Genomic DNA, 14,867 nt, shown 5'->3' on the forward strand with positions numbered 1-14,867 from the left:
ATATTACTTTTTAGAGGCGTTTCACCAATTCCTTTTTTGTGCTAGTTCTCTGTGCATTACCTTTGCTTGCTTGAATTTCAAGGTCGGCAAAAGGATTTAAAATTAAATACTCAATGTGCTTGAAATTATCAGGCATTAAAAACATCCATATAAGACCACCTCTTTGTTATAAACAGAGCTGCACTCAACTAAGCAGTACAGCGTGCAAATGTGTCCAACTAAGCAACTGTACGCGTTTTCCCACACCCTACCTCTTCTGTGTTAGCTTATACCAGCAGGCAACTGCAAAAAAAGAACAGTTCAGGGCCATTTGCATTGTTGCACAGCTGAAGGCATGCCTGATTTGGCAGTAGTACTTTTGCTGTGGTGCATTACCTTGACAGAGTATGCAAGTGAGATGGTGACAGCCAAGGGCAGCCCCTCAGGAACGGCCACCACAAGCACGGTGACTCCGATGATGAAGAACTTCACGAAGAACTGGATGTAGATTGGGGTGCATTCCTTCGTCCACACATATCCACGAACCCCAAAGGTGTCGATGACAAAATACAGGATCAGGATGATCACAGTCACAGCCGACATGATCAGGCCTAGAGAGAGACACACGGGGTCAAGATTCAGCTGCGGCTAGGGATGTGCAGCAGCCTGCAAAACGATTCCACTCTTTTGACAGCTCTTTCTTCAACAGCACTCAATTTGTAGTCATGACTTACTGAAACACCAGCTCAAACTTCCAAACCTGACCAGTATGCAAGATTTTCTAAAACAATTTCTCCCCTTAAAACGTTAGCTTCTCAGTGAAATTAATTTGACATACTTTAGGACAGTGGTGTATGATCCAAAAAAAAAAAGAAAAAGTGGACAGTAATATTTCTATGAACACGTGAAAATGAGTTGAGCTCTCAAGAGAATTTTCTCAAAATATTTGAATAAAAATAAAAGCAGTTTTCACCTGCTTTGCCGATCTGTACTGCTAGTCTGGTAAGCTTGCCCTGAAGCACCGATTTTTCCTTCTTGGTGACGTTAACTTTCTTCACCTCCTTCTCCTCACACTCCACTCCTTCCTCGCTTTTCAGAGGCTGTATCTCCAAGGCCACTCCATCCTGGGCTTTCGCTGCACGGAGAGGGGGAAGTGGGAGAAAGGGAGAGAGAGAGAGAGAAATGATTGGGGAGGGGAAGAGGGAGAGAGAGAAAAGTATGTCCATTTAGTGCTAATGAAAAGAAAGGGATAACTACACTGGCTACAGCCAGATGTATTCTATGGCAGGAGCTATGCTATGCTGTGTAAGCGTTTTCCCACAAAATTCCCAATTGCTAATGGGCACTCAACCTGTTACACCAACACCTGCATACAGTGGTCGCTTTAGACAGGGTACTGTGTGTTGCAGCAATGTATAAAATGTGTTTTTTTTTTTAGCCACTTGATGATTAAGAATTGGACTGTCATTGGTTCTTTAAGGCCTGACTGGAATGCCAAACTCTGGAGTGACGTTGTAACCATGACAACTTTCCCCATTGAGAAAGCTCTCTCCTTGCTTACCTATGTTCTCCATTGACCGCTTTCATGCAACAGAAAACACAGGCAAGTCCAGCAGTTTCTATGCAGTTTGCTTGCTTCAACACAGAACCGATCAAAGAGAGAGTGACGAGACTGACAAACAGCGACACACGGACTGACGGACTGACTGACGGACGCACGGACAAACGCACGCACGGAAAGGAAGGGCGAGCGCGTCACAGGCTGGAAGACAAAGCAAGCTGAAACTGCCGAAAAGAAAGAAAAAAGCGTGAGGAGGGAGTGATACAGAGAGGTGATAAACAAACGTGATGAGCTCCTCAGCACACCCTGAAAGAAGAGACCACACTGAAAATCACAACCAGAATGGAGATTCACAGCCCACGGAACAGGAAGGGTGCAACTCTTATTACCCTGCTTTTAAAAAGGGCCCTTTGGCTGTCATTGAAAAATAAGACTGAGCTGTTGTGTTTCATAATTGAGTGTTTAAGTTATGGAAACATTATCAGTGAATTAGCTGGAACATTTTCCGGAAAGAAAACAGTACAAACTTGTGTTCCACCAGAAGCAGTTGCTCCCTTTTCCACAAGGGACGGGGCTACATGTTATTTCTGAAGTGTCGGTACAGGATGGGTGGGGTGGGTGACGCAGCAAAATCTATTAAAGATATTATCTTTGAGCCACCACAGCTGCTCGATCCTTGGGGGATGACAGCTCCATAGGAACAGGGAGGAGGAACTTAGCTTTTACAATACGGTAAACACTCTGAGGTCACACAGAGCACACCTGCCATTAAAAATTGAGTGGCTTTCTCACTTAGTAGCACTCAGCCTAATGCACGCAATGCCTTGGAGATCTGTAAACAACTTGAACAAGCTCCTAATTAAAGCCTAATTAGCAACGCATACAGAATTATTACTGAATAAGCAGAGCACAGCAGAGATTTTTTGTCTCTTCTAGCTTCTTAATTACATATTTTCCCTACAGTTCAGAAAGCTTGTTTCCATTTTGGCCAGTTTATTGCTCCGTTTTAAACAGTACATTGTGAACATCCCCTTGTCCAGAAACAAAGGGTTTTCACTGAAAACTTAATCCAGATCTTTTTGGATGATCGAGTTGCAGACTGTAAAATTCTCAGTCAGCTTTGTAAAGCATCCAAAAACACAAGAGCCATGTGTACAAGCCTTTTGAAACAATGGTTTCATTTCTTTATTACAGATACAAGTTGCACCCTTTTACAAGAAAGCTGGGCAAGTATCTCCTGCAGCATTGCAGAAGAGCGATAGAGTGAGTGAGAGAAAGAAGGAGAAAGAAAGACGTGACTCCAAAACTGTGCTTCTGGATGGGAGGGGAGGAGGGGAGGGTTACCTTTGTTGCGATTTTCTGCAGATCCTTGTTTTTTGCCTGTTTAAAACAGAGAAAGAGGGTGGAGCGCTGATCACATGATTTTAAAAAAATAAATAAAAAGAACTACTTGCCATGAGCATGAAATAACAGACTGCAAGTGTCGTATTCTGTTGGAAAAGGCCGGGGCTTTGTACAATACTAAACACATTGCGAACCAAATGCCCCTCCGCCATCTTGGTAAGGGGGAGTGGGGGTCAAGAAATTTGGAGGTTAAAGCATGTCCTAACAAGCCCCAAATATAACTTTGGAGTTTTTAATGGAAGATATGCCACCTGAAGGCTAATTACTGGAAGTTTTTTCAGGACGGCAGCTCTATAGCCTGTCTTTCCTGGCCTTTCCCATTTGAAATGACACTCCAGGTCCAATCCAGTTCGCTTTTTAACTGGGAAGATCATTTTGGGAACCGTTTTTTTTTATGTAACAAAGTGGTGTACGTGGAGTAGCATTTACATATTCATTCGATCTAAATAAACACCGCTCCACATTCCTTGCACGTATTACATAAAACGACAACTTCCCTCCAGCTAAAAGGGTTCACTGAACCGAGATCTTTACAACGTCCCCACATTCACAAGGTGAGCCTGCTAGATAGGGCTGGGCAAAAGAAAAATCCATGCAAGATGGACAAACCACCACACTTTTGAGTGATTTGCCAACAAGTTACATGCATCGGTTTATATGACAAAGGTCAGGGTTGCGTTGTTCCTATAAATACTTGAATTCAATATTCAGTAAGGCTTGAAGGCCTTCGGTAAGCTGAGAGAACGTTCCCTTAGACTTTACCAAACCCTTTACAGCCACAGGCAGAGACGTGTGGGAATGTGGAAGACTACTTCATGACAGTAAAAAACACTGGAATGAGAAAGAAGGGTGGGGAAGAGATGTTTATTGAGTGCTGGAGTCTGGGAATGAAATGCAAAAAATATAAATCAAACAAATAAACTGAAATAAAAGAATTAGTAAATGCTTATTAAGAAGGATGATTAAAAAAAAAAAGAAGAAATACAAAAATGAGTCTGGAATATCTAACTGACCAATCTTGAGAAACTAACTATAATCCATTAAGCTCCTACTAGCCAAATCAAGAGGCTTCATTTGTGGAGATCGTTCTTGACAGAAAACTAAAATCTCACATACCATTTTGTTTACAAGAAGATTGCCTGCAAAATTAGAAATGATTTACAATTAAAATGGTCAGTGAATTGAAACGTGTGTTCTGTTCTTTGGGGCCTCGGTGAGGTTGCTAATTTTCAAGTCTACAAGACAGATCTACCACAAAACAATATTTTAAACGGCTTCTGGAAGAATGTGGAAATGTGCTCAGTGTGTAGGCCATGGTGAGAGATGCAGCAGTGCCTGTAAAGGGAGTGCAGAAGTATGTGTGTGAATCGGACTACAGAACCCACAATGCAATGGTATGCTTGTGTTGACCAGGAGGTGGTGTATTCTGGGAGTTGTAGTCATATTCTGGGAGTTGTAGGGGCTTTTAAAAAGAAAAAAAACACAACATTGTAATTGTGAGCCATGTTTGGATAGTGGTCTCTGCCCTTTCCAAATCCTGAAATACTAGCAATGTGGGCTCTTCAATAGGCTTTCCTCAAAGAATCAGTCTACCAAGGAGACAAACGAATCCTGCAAACATGCACGTCATTAATAAGTACTTGTCAGACTTATCTCTCAGGCTCTCTAAGACCTGTAAGAACTGTGTGCAGCCTTCTCATTTCACTTTTTAATTTATTTTGTTAAGCCAGCTGTATATTGGCAGTGTCGTTCTGCATCCCACAGTTGAAAGGACCTTAGAGGACACTGCATCACATACAGAATTCCTTATATAGATTGATCAATAGATCAATATTCTGGGGTTTGCCCATTACCTTTCTTCAACTTCTTCTCCTCCTCATCCCCTCCAGCCCCGAGCAGGGTGAAGATGATGCCAGTCTGAGAGTTCAAGCCGACTGCTGTCACCACCATGCGACCGGAGCCCTCCATCACGTGGGTCCCTGCGAGAGAGAGACACCCACGCACAAGTTAGAGCCCAGGATTGTAAGGGATGAAGCACTGAAAAAGAAAAGTCTTAAAGCAAGCGGGCATTCTCACCGGACAGCAGCATGGGGTCATTTTCGACTGACTTCTTGACGTGATCCGACTCGCCGGTCAGGGAGCTCTCATCAATCTTCAGGTCGTTGCACTGAATGAGAACTCCATCTGCTGGCAATAGATCACCTGGAGAGGGGAGGGGAAGGGGGAGGAGAAGAGTTATAGACTGGTCATGCCCTTATAAATCCCCTCATTGCCTGTGCTATACCCTGCACCCCGCTATACCCATATGTTTAGTTTGATAACAACTCGTAAATACAATTTAAAAAAATTAATAGGTCCCCGCTGTTGGTGTTAATATTTCAGTAGAGAAAGTCATTTTTTGGACTAGGAAGTACTGGTCCAAACACAGTTAGAAAGATGCTCATCACCCCCTTCATGCTCACACACACACACTCAAACTCTTGTTCGATACCTACCGTATTTGATCTGGGCGATGTCCCCCACCACAATCTCAGCCACAGGAATCTGGATGACCTGGCCCTTGCGGATGACGGTGAATTTCTGCTCCTGCTCGATGCGGCTCTGCAGCCCCCTGAACTGCTTCTCTTTGCTCCAGTCGTTAAAGGCCGTTACCAGGACTACGATAACGACAGAGAAGAGAATAGCGGCCCCCTCGATCCAGCCAGCCTGGGCCTCGCCCTCGTCCTCCACTCCCCCGCTTACCTGACCACATTCTGAGGAACAAAGGCACAACACTCAACGGTGGTCCAACCTTTCTCAAACATCTCAAACGGTTAATGAGGCATCAGTGAATCTAAAAGCCTTACATGGAGGCCCAATAACAATTTATAATAGTAACACTAGGCAATGGCATAACTTTGGTTTCAAAAGTGGAAGGGATAGTTTCTGTAGCTGGGGCATACAGCAATAACAGCTCTTTACTATGGAGATCTGCTTTCTCCTCTTAGCTGGAGAGTGCCCATAATGCATTGTGCACCAACACTGCCTCAGTTGATTAGCGTTTCCGCTAGGTCCTAGTGGAGACTTTATACTGACTGGTGATTATATTAATAAATTATTGAGAAATAAACTTCTTAGTACTGCTGCAATGCGACACCTTGGACAACTATCATGCAACATAAAAAATAAATAAATAAAAAAATTGTGCCAACTTTTCATGCAACTAGTTGCTGGGGACATCTAAAGCAACAATCCTATTGTTCGGATATGGCACAGTGAACGATCCACATGGTGACAGTTGCTTAGCAATGCCCTTGCCAACAAGTTGCTTCATAAGTTGCAAGAAAAGTTGCCCTGAAAGCTGCCTTTTCATGAGCTTTAAAAAGGGAGTTAAAAATCAGCGAGACTCCACTGAGGCACTCACGCTCACTGTTCCCCCCTGGAGGGTGGTAGAAGGACAGCCCCAGAGAGATGATGGCTGCCACTTCCAGGATGATGAGGGTCACATCCTGCAGTGCCTCCCACACTAACTGCAGGAATGTCTTGGCTTTCTTCGGAGGGATGAAGTTCTGGCCAAACTCCAGGTGCCTCTTCTCCAGGTCCACAGGGTTACCGGAGAGGCCTGTGGAAGGACACAATTCCATTAAGGTCAAGTCTGAATCGAGGGTCCACAGTCATTAAGAAAGGAAACTACATTTTCTATTACATCCTGTATTTATTCCCCCCCACAAAGCACACTTTTTCTATGTATTATTTCCTCACTCAACCCATCTTTCAGTTTGCATTTGCTGAAGTGGTTTTAGGAGCGATAATAGGAGATGCAAACGCCATTTAAAACCTCCTACATCCATCTGATACAGTGCAGCTCTATGGAAGGATACCAAGTAATAACATTGTAGTTTGTTTTTTTTCCTATTCGACTCATCTTGCTTCTTTATTTAATATGTTCTAGGATTCTTTTTTGGAGAACAAAGAAACAAACAAAACCAGATCCAACCCCAACCTGACCCCTATGTGAAGTCACCCCGACAGGTGGCTATGCCAGCCACACATGCTAATCTGTCACAAATAGACATGACCTCCAATGACCCCGACGTCCCCAAACCCCCAACACGCTTGCCATAGCACTGCAGTCAGACTGTAAGCATACATTCATTTGAAATTCAGTTTCTTACAAAGCTTTCTGCAGTTTTTTTTTTTTTTTTTTTTTTTTTTTCTCTGCGTATTTGCAGGTTTTGTTTGTTTATCAGAAGCACGGCACATCGTAGGCTCTACAGAAAAAAAAAAAAAAAAAAAAAAAAAAAAAAAAACTGTTGCAGATTTTACCCCATCTGTGCAGCGCTTAGGCAGGGCTTCACAGTTCAATATTATACAAAATATCCACTGGAAGTGCTTTTGGCTTTGTGTTTTATTGCCCATCATCAGCCCCTGTAAACTGATATTTTAATCTCTTACGTGGCTGGTCTGCTGTTTTGGTTTATTGGGGGGTGAAATCAGAGGCCATTATTGACCACTCAGCAATAGCGAGGCAGTTTTTGGTCAACAGACCCTACTTTAGTCACCTCAGCCACAGAGTTTAAAACTATTTTAAATTTTCCACCCATCAGTTTATTTATAACGTCACCTAGTCCAGGGTGACGGAAATGTCTATTTGATGTCATTTTCGAAATTCTGACGAGGTTGTTCGTCTGCTTGTATTAAAACGTCAAAATGCTAGAAGTGGCTGTTCAACTAAAACAGACAATGCATGATCAATGAAGTTGAAAAGCAGGTGAGGCTTACAGGGGTGCAAAACCTGTAGAACAGCGGATATAAATCAATAGGCACATGAAAGCCATCTGGTCGAACATACTGCCACACAAGCAAAGCGTGGGGACAATTCAAGGAGATTCTAGCTTTTAGAAGCAAAACAGCAACCCCCACACCTCAGTTTCTCTTCCAGACTTGTCAACAGCATGGTTGCTGTGGCGCTGGAGTTTAATAAAGTACACAGCAGGCTCTCTCTGATCACTGATACCATGACATCGTGGAGGGGCTGAGTGGCAAAGTGCATTGGCATTAGCATTGTTAGTCTCTCAGACACAAACAAGGTCGGCTGTGCTCAAAAGTCACTGAGACTTTGTAATGCGACTGGAAATGCGCTCATCAGAATTACATACCACCTCTGCCTGGGGTATGCTCAGATGTTAGAAGCTCAGAAGGGTGGGGTCTGATCAGTCCTGCATGACCTCGTTGTTTGAATAAATACCTAAAAAGTTCTCAATAGCCTGTGGCCCAATACCCACCCAGCATGGAGTGGCAAATATCCACCTCCTGGGTAAAAACAAAGTTCTCCCTTTTGTAACAGTTCAGTTAATTATTACAAGGGTTTGCTCAACCCCAGACTTGGACACTTGGAATCTCAGTGCAACACATTCACTGGGTGCTTTGGTGAAAGAGATGCATTACATGTTACAAAGATGAAAACCAGCACTCACTACAAGCAGAGTTTTTTTTTGTTTTTAAAAGATGCAAAGTGAGTGCTGGTCTTCTAACTATCTGATAACTCATTGCCCTGGTCTGTTTCCTAAAAAGCTGTTCATTCTACACTTAACCGATAAAGCTGCTCAAATTAAAGATCCAAGCCAGGGATGGAAAGACTGGGCTCACAACGCCGCGGCACTCAAGGGGCTAATCCGAGAACCCCTCTCTGTTTGGCAGCTGCTGGTGGGATGACTTTAATCTGCTGCAATCCTATTTGACAAACTGGAGAGTCGCAGTTAATTGTTATATTAAAAGCACAGCCTTATTCGCTTTGACAGCGTCTAAACAGACTTTTATATACTCCTTATAAAAAAAAGAGGAACAATCGAATACAAACGGCACAGTTCTGACGGTGCTGGAGACAGAATGAGTGGGCTAGTGCTCACTATTAAGGTGCAAGCTGTCAATCCTGGAAATTAGTAGGCTCTGACTAATCTAATAAAACACATTTAACATGGGCTGATTTTTTGTTGTTGTAATCAACACCAGCTAGGAGCTACCTATAAAAAAAAAAAAAAAAAAAAAAAGTCCACCTTAAAAGACACACCCACCGATGGAGGAATCCCTCTTCCCATCATGCTCTCTGTCCTAACTGCCACAGCGGCCCCCGCTGGAGCGCAGCCAAGTCTCTGTATTTCCCTTGGTCAGCTAGCCAGCCGTACATCACTGCCGCTACCATGCGGGCTGAGAAAAGGCCACCCTCCTCTCCTCACACACCACTCCTCTAAACAAAACAACTCCAGCCTTTCAGCGAGAGGAGCCACAACAGCACCTCCACACACGAGCACATTGCTTATTGATTGAGAAGAACACAGTATGAGAAGAGAACAGCTCTAAAGCACAGCGCCAGCATTTTATTCAGAACAGCAGCTTTCTCATGCTATAGCTTTAGCAGACCAAACATTGTGCCCAGGTGTTTCCAAACAACAAAATCATGAAGGCTCAGTGAGATTGATTTTTTATTTTTATTTGAAATGGCTTAAGTGCTACTAGAGTATAACCCTGTAGGGTTTATTTACATTTGTTTTGTTTTTTTTGTTTTTTTTTATTGCAACTGTGGATAAGAGAGAATTGTGCAATCCTGTGACACACACACAATGTTATCTCTCATTGTTATCCTACATTTACCACCCTTACAAAAGTTTACCACTGTATTTAAGCATGCTATTTCTCCAGTTTTCCCATGGTTGTACTATGCATTTACCCTGGTTTGCCATATTTATTAATATGCTTTATCATACCTTGCTATTCTTTGTTGTGCTTTACCACTATGCTTTATTACACTCCCTATGCTTTTACTGTGGGAAACTTTTATAAGGGCACCCATAATCCCCAGCCCCAGCTCTACAGTGACTGTTCTGCAGCAAATTCAAACCAATTACTCGGCTTTAAGCCCCAGTGCCTCTGCCTCAATCATCTTAAGGGATTAACCTGCCATCTCAGCTATACCAGGGCCACGCTCTTCCAACCCTACACACAGTCAACTGCACTGAACTGCACTGTGCTGCACCCCACAGATCAGTGAGAACTAGGTGTTATACTTGTATGCGTTTGGTTGCTACAGTTGCACAGGGTTTCATAGTGCTGCCATGCAAGCATTGCCCCTTAAATATGGTGTGTACTGCACCCAACGCAAATAAAAAGGCAGTATGAACTGCAATGGGTCCTACCCTGTAGATATCAGCAAGCAGAGGCTTGTAACTCGGACCAGCTCGTTGCCTGAACTGTTGGAAGACTCTTCCGAGCGCTTCAGACACATTTTTCTATATCACCATGAGATTATTCTGCACCGTTTTCCGTTTAAAAAAAATAAATCAAATAACAGAACCACAGCAACTAAATGTAGCATTTTTAAAAAGCATTTATTTTTTAATATATAAAATAGTTGCTATATCCTTTAGAAATGTGTTTTAAGGGTCCTCAGATTTATAATATTGTGTATAGTAAATTGAGACGACTCCTGTGCCCTTCCTCTTCTGAGCCATAACAGAGCGCATGATATTTTACATGACTGTTTAGTGACTCTCCTTGGGGTTAATGGTAATGTGGGATTATGGAGAGCCGTGAACTTTGGTTTTCTATTTTATTGCTCCGATCAGTAGTTTTATAGCTGAGCTTATTTGCAGAAGACACCAAAGCTTAAACCAAGGACAGACGTGCTGGGAGAAGGCAGGCAATGTTAGCTCCTACCGGACTACAGGACAGCAGAACTACAGTACCCTACACTAAAGCCTAGTTAGTTCCTGCTCCCCCCCCCCCCCCCCCCCCTTCCTCGATAACTCAGCCAACTGCAGCTCACTGTACAAGGGCAAATGTATTGTGCCAAGCGTGACCAATAGAGACGTTCATGCAACTGGAATGGAATGCTTCACCAGAAAAAAACACCACCTTAAATCATGCTGCAACTCATTTACTTGCATGTGAAAACACTGCCATCAACAAGTAGTTGCTTCCAAAAGTTGTTCTGTGGCCTTTATGCATCATTTCTGATTTGCGGTTCATCAGGGAGAACGTTTAGATCTCATCACATGAATGCAGGGAAGCCTGCCAATTTCTTAATTTTTCTTAATTTCTTTCTTTCTTTATTTATTTATTTTCCTACAGGCAACTGACACAAGTATTTGTTAAGCATGATGGTTCTGCAAAGAAGAAGAACAAAAACATCATCAGTGCATATGCGTGACCTGTCCTGTCTGGAGGGGATTTCTTATAATAGACAAGATAAAAACACTCGATCCAACAGATTAGGTGCATTCAGATCTGCCGTCTTCCCTCTTTTCTTGCCTTTAAAGAAGCATCTGACAAATACATTTGGGATACCAGTAGAAACACATGACAAAACTGACCCCTCCCCACCCTGTGTGTGCGTAGACTCTCACCTTCAATGGGCGAGGTTTTCAGCCTGCGGCAGATGCCCTGTACGTCATCAAATCTGTCCTTGATATTGGCGACTGCCTCGCCGGTCCGCAGTTCCATCAAACCACGCAGGTCAGCAACCGAGCAACCAAACTCGCCTTCGTGGTTACCCTCAGCAACAGAGTTCCCAGGGGGGTGGTCCACCATGTTGTTCGCCATTCTTATTGGTTGAATGTTGGGACTGTCTTCTGCTTTTTTTTTGTTTTGATTTTTTAAACCCGTTTTTTAAAAGGACGATATAATAGTATTCAGAATGTTCAAATAAACACTTTTGTTTTTACGATGATACAAACTTAATTTCTTTCTTCTTACTCCACCTCCTCCTCCCCCAAAAAGTTCAAAACTTCAGAGACAGGAAGTACGCCTAGTCCCTCCCTTGATAAGGAATTCTGGGAATTTGTTGAAATTTTTCCCTTACGGATACAGACACAAACATCAGCTGAGTCAGGCTTCCCCAGAGGTGTAACCAAGAAGAGCATGTTACCACAGCGTCTGTCGCCCCGAGCAGTGACAGGTAGGCATCTTCTCAAAGGGGCGGGACTTCTCTGGATACAGGCAACTGCAATAAGAAGAGAAAAGCGTCAGTTTGTTCAGAGGCTCGGGGTTTACTGAATTCAACTGCACAAGATCTAAACGTTTGACTTAAACCTTATTTTGCTAAACGAATGCTTCTTGCAAAATAATCAATTTCTACAACATCTCCACAAATGAAAAACAACTCCAAAAGATTGCAAAAAGAACGTATTACTCATGTGGAAAAAGCTTGTGTTATGCAGAACATTAAAAAAAAAACAACACATTTCTAAATGGTGTGCTATAAACTCTCGCAAGCTGCAACAAGCAGACAAACTTTTAAAATACCTTCAAAGAGGCGTCACAATTATACCACCTTGTAAGTATGTTCCTCACTAGAATACAAGAAGTCAGGATGTTGAATAAACAAGACTGTACACCAATGCATGTTCTGGGGGGTGGAACATTAGCCAGCAGTTCAGAGCAGGCTAGAACTTCTGTTGAAAATTCCAAAGGGGGGCAAAGACAGGCTGTAATCCACAGAGTGGAGAATCAGCCAGTACAGGGATAGCGCTGTCCACACCCACACCGACAGACAGACAGACCAGGACAGCCGTCAGGTGTATGTGAGCGAGTCCAGTGCTTCAGGCAGGGGGTCAGGATCTATGGGAATGGGCAGGGCTACACGAGGCCAATAAAGCAACAGCCTGTTGAACTGTTGTGTTTCTCTATTGCTCACTCACCAATACAATCACTGAACACATTTACACTACAGGGTTTCAATTCAGGAGGACACCGCTATGTAGACCAGGGCTCTCAACTAGTTTTTTTTTTTAAGGGGGACAGATTGGAAAAAAAAAAAGTTACAATTAGGTTGGCCAGAAGTATTTTACTCTGCACGTTTTTAAGCAATACAACGCAATGTTAGTATATTGCTCAAGACACATTTTATCATATGGATAGTACTTTAATAATAGAACAGTGTGAACTTGCATTACAGGAAAGGGATTACACCCATAGACACACGTACTCCCCACATTAAATACCAATGTGACAGGAAGTCTTTAATGCTGTAATTCCCTCTCTGGATCTAATGGGAGGACTCTGTGTGCGCTCCTTCCTCTTGTTTTTTTTTTCTCTACAGGGATCCCTCAATGGAATTTGGACATTACGATGACAGCAAGGCACACAGGGGAATGCTGTTGCACTAATCGGCTGTATTTTTAAAGGCTTGGTCTCTACTCCTAAAGGACTATGGCAGTACTGCTTTCACTTTACTGGTTGTCGGGGACGATCCAGTCTCGAATGGCCTTCGATGTGTTTTGTATCCCCTTCTAGAGGAACCCTGTGTGTGCCAGAACATGATAGGCTTCCTGTCTGCAGGGCAGTTTCCGTGTAGTGGCAGCGTGCTAAAATACGATCTCCCCTGGATTACAACACGTGCTTCTAACATGCCTCAGTCTAATTGGATACAGCAGTTCAACCACCACTCGGTCACTAACTCTTATCGCTCCCCCCCCCCCTCCACCTCCTCTCTATCCCATTGAAACAACCCATGCATATATTTATATATGCTGAGCTCTGTTCTTAGATGCAAACAGCTATTCCACCCCCCTCTTCCCGGAAGGCTGCAGCCTGATCTCAGCCTAGATCGCCTGCCATCCTGTTATGGAATCGCCTGGCACGACGATCTTTCTGCAAATCCAACACATGAAACTCTGAGAGACAGACTGGCAGGGGCTGCAGGCAGGAGCTCGCGTTAGTAACTGGACCCTAGACGACAGGCCAACGCAATTCTGTTGATAAGTCAATGAGGCTGCTCTATATAAAAAGCAATCCTTGACCTCTTTAAATCTGCACTCTGAATCTCCACTTTCCATTATTAGGTGGTGTGGAAAATGCCCCTTCATTACAGTTAAATACCCCATTTAATTTAATATATATATAACATTAATCAAGTGTAATTACATTTAATTACAAAATGTGTGAATACAGCATAGCAAGGTAATTTAATAAGCCATGTCTGGTCATGGCAGCACAGTGGAACAATTCCCCTATAGGCTCACAAATGTTGTCATGTCACAACAGGTTTCAGTTTATGGAAAATACAAAATCTGCATTGCACAGGACATAGTAGCACACTGGCATAGGTCCCGCGATAATGCAATCAATAACCAGCTGGTGAGCAACATAAAAATAATCACTGTGGTAATGCTGTAGCTGTGCACCATGGCACCTAACGTACAGAAACAAACTGCCGTGCCCCTGCCATTTCAAAACCTTTCTTTGTATCTATTTCCTTCTTTAGAAATCCGTAGCTTCTGTGAGTACATGGAACAACAAAAAAAAAAAAAAAAAAAAAAAAAAAAAAGGGTCTTTGTATAGGTTCAGACCATCCCTGTTTTTTTATAGCTGGAAAAGTCTATGCCGTTTCTGCTGTTTTTGTCTTTTTTCATTAAGCAAACCAAGGCTTTGTGTTCCATAAAAGATTAAGCAAACCAAGGCTTTGTGTTCCATCCTGTTGTCCTCAGACGCTTGTATCAGCAAACCAAATAAAAAGCTAGTCCCTTGTGAAGAAAGTGAAATTGGTAATTTATTTGATTTCAATGCACGTTTGGCCTGGCTGTCGCCTGCTGATATCCTGGCACCGTGTTTCTAGAAAGAGGTTTCTTTTTACTTTGTTGAAGCTCCCAGAAGCAACAGAGACAATCACAAATGGATTTAGATCAATGAGATGTAATACACTTAGGCACACAGAAAGGGTTTAAATGATTACAAAATTACATATTTCAGGACATTTCATACAAAAGCCTTTCTTCAGCTGTGTAAAAGCCATCATGCAAAATTAGCAACCTTATTTATGGTATATTTTGGCAAAAACGTAACAAAATATGTAGGAGCGACAGGTACAGCATTATATAAAAGAATACAGAATCACCCATTAAACTTAAGAAATAAAGTAAAATGAACCACCAGTTCAACAGTTTCCAAA

At 42.7% G+C, this 14,867-nt stretch overlaps 1 protein-coding gene across 1 annotated transcript in view; it reads right to left on the bottom strand.

The window, feature by feature from the left end:
- The window catches only part of LOC121304630 (plasma membrane calcium-transporting ATPase 1-like), a 46,458-nt gene that overhangs the window by 14,768 nt on the left and 16,823 nt on the right, over positions 1-14,867 (bottom strand). The window contains exons 3-10 of the mRNA XM_041235868.1: positions 11,326-11,921; positions 6,348-6,545; positions 5,440-5,697; positions 5,021-5,146; positions 4,798-4,923; positions 2,885-2,920; positions 953-1,114; positions 376-590 (exon numbers count right to left, since the gene is read on the bottom strand). Coding sequence (XP_041091802.1) covers positions 376-590; positions 953-1,114; positions 2,885-2,920; positions 4,798-4,923; positions 5,021-5,146; positions 5,440-5,697; positions 6,348-6,545; positions 11,326-11,521 — 1,317 coding nt within the window. The 5' untranslated portion in view covers positions 11,522-11,921. The remainder of the gene's footprint in view (positions 1-375; positions 591-952; positions 1,115-2,884; positions 2,921-4,797; positions 4,924-5,020; positions 5,147-5,439; positions 5,698-6,347; positions 6,546-11,325; positions 11,922-14,867) is intronic.

Source organism: Polyodon spathula, chromosome 39, assembly GCF_017654505.1.
Source record: "Polyodon spathula isolate WHYD16114869_AA chromosome 39, ASM1765450v1, whole genome shotgun sequence".
NCBI classification, from domain to species: Eukaryota; Metazoa; Chordata; class Actinopteri; order Acipenseriformes; family Polyodontidae; genus Polyodon; species Polyodon spathula.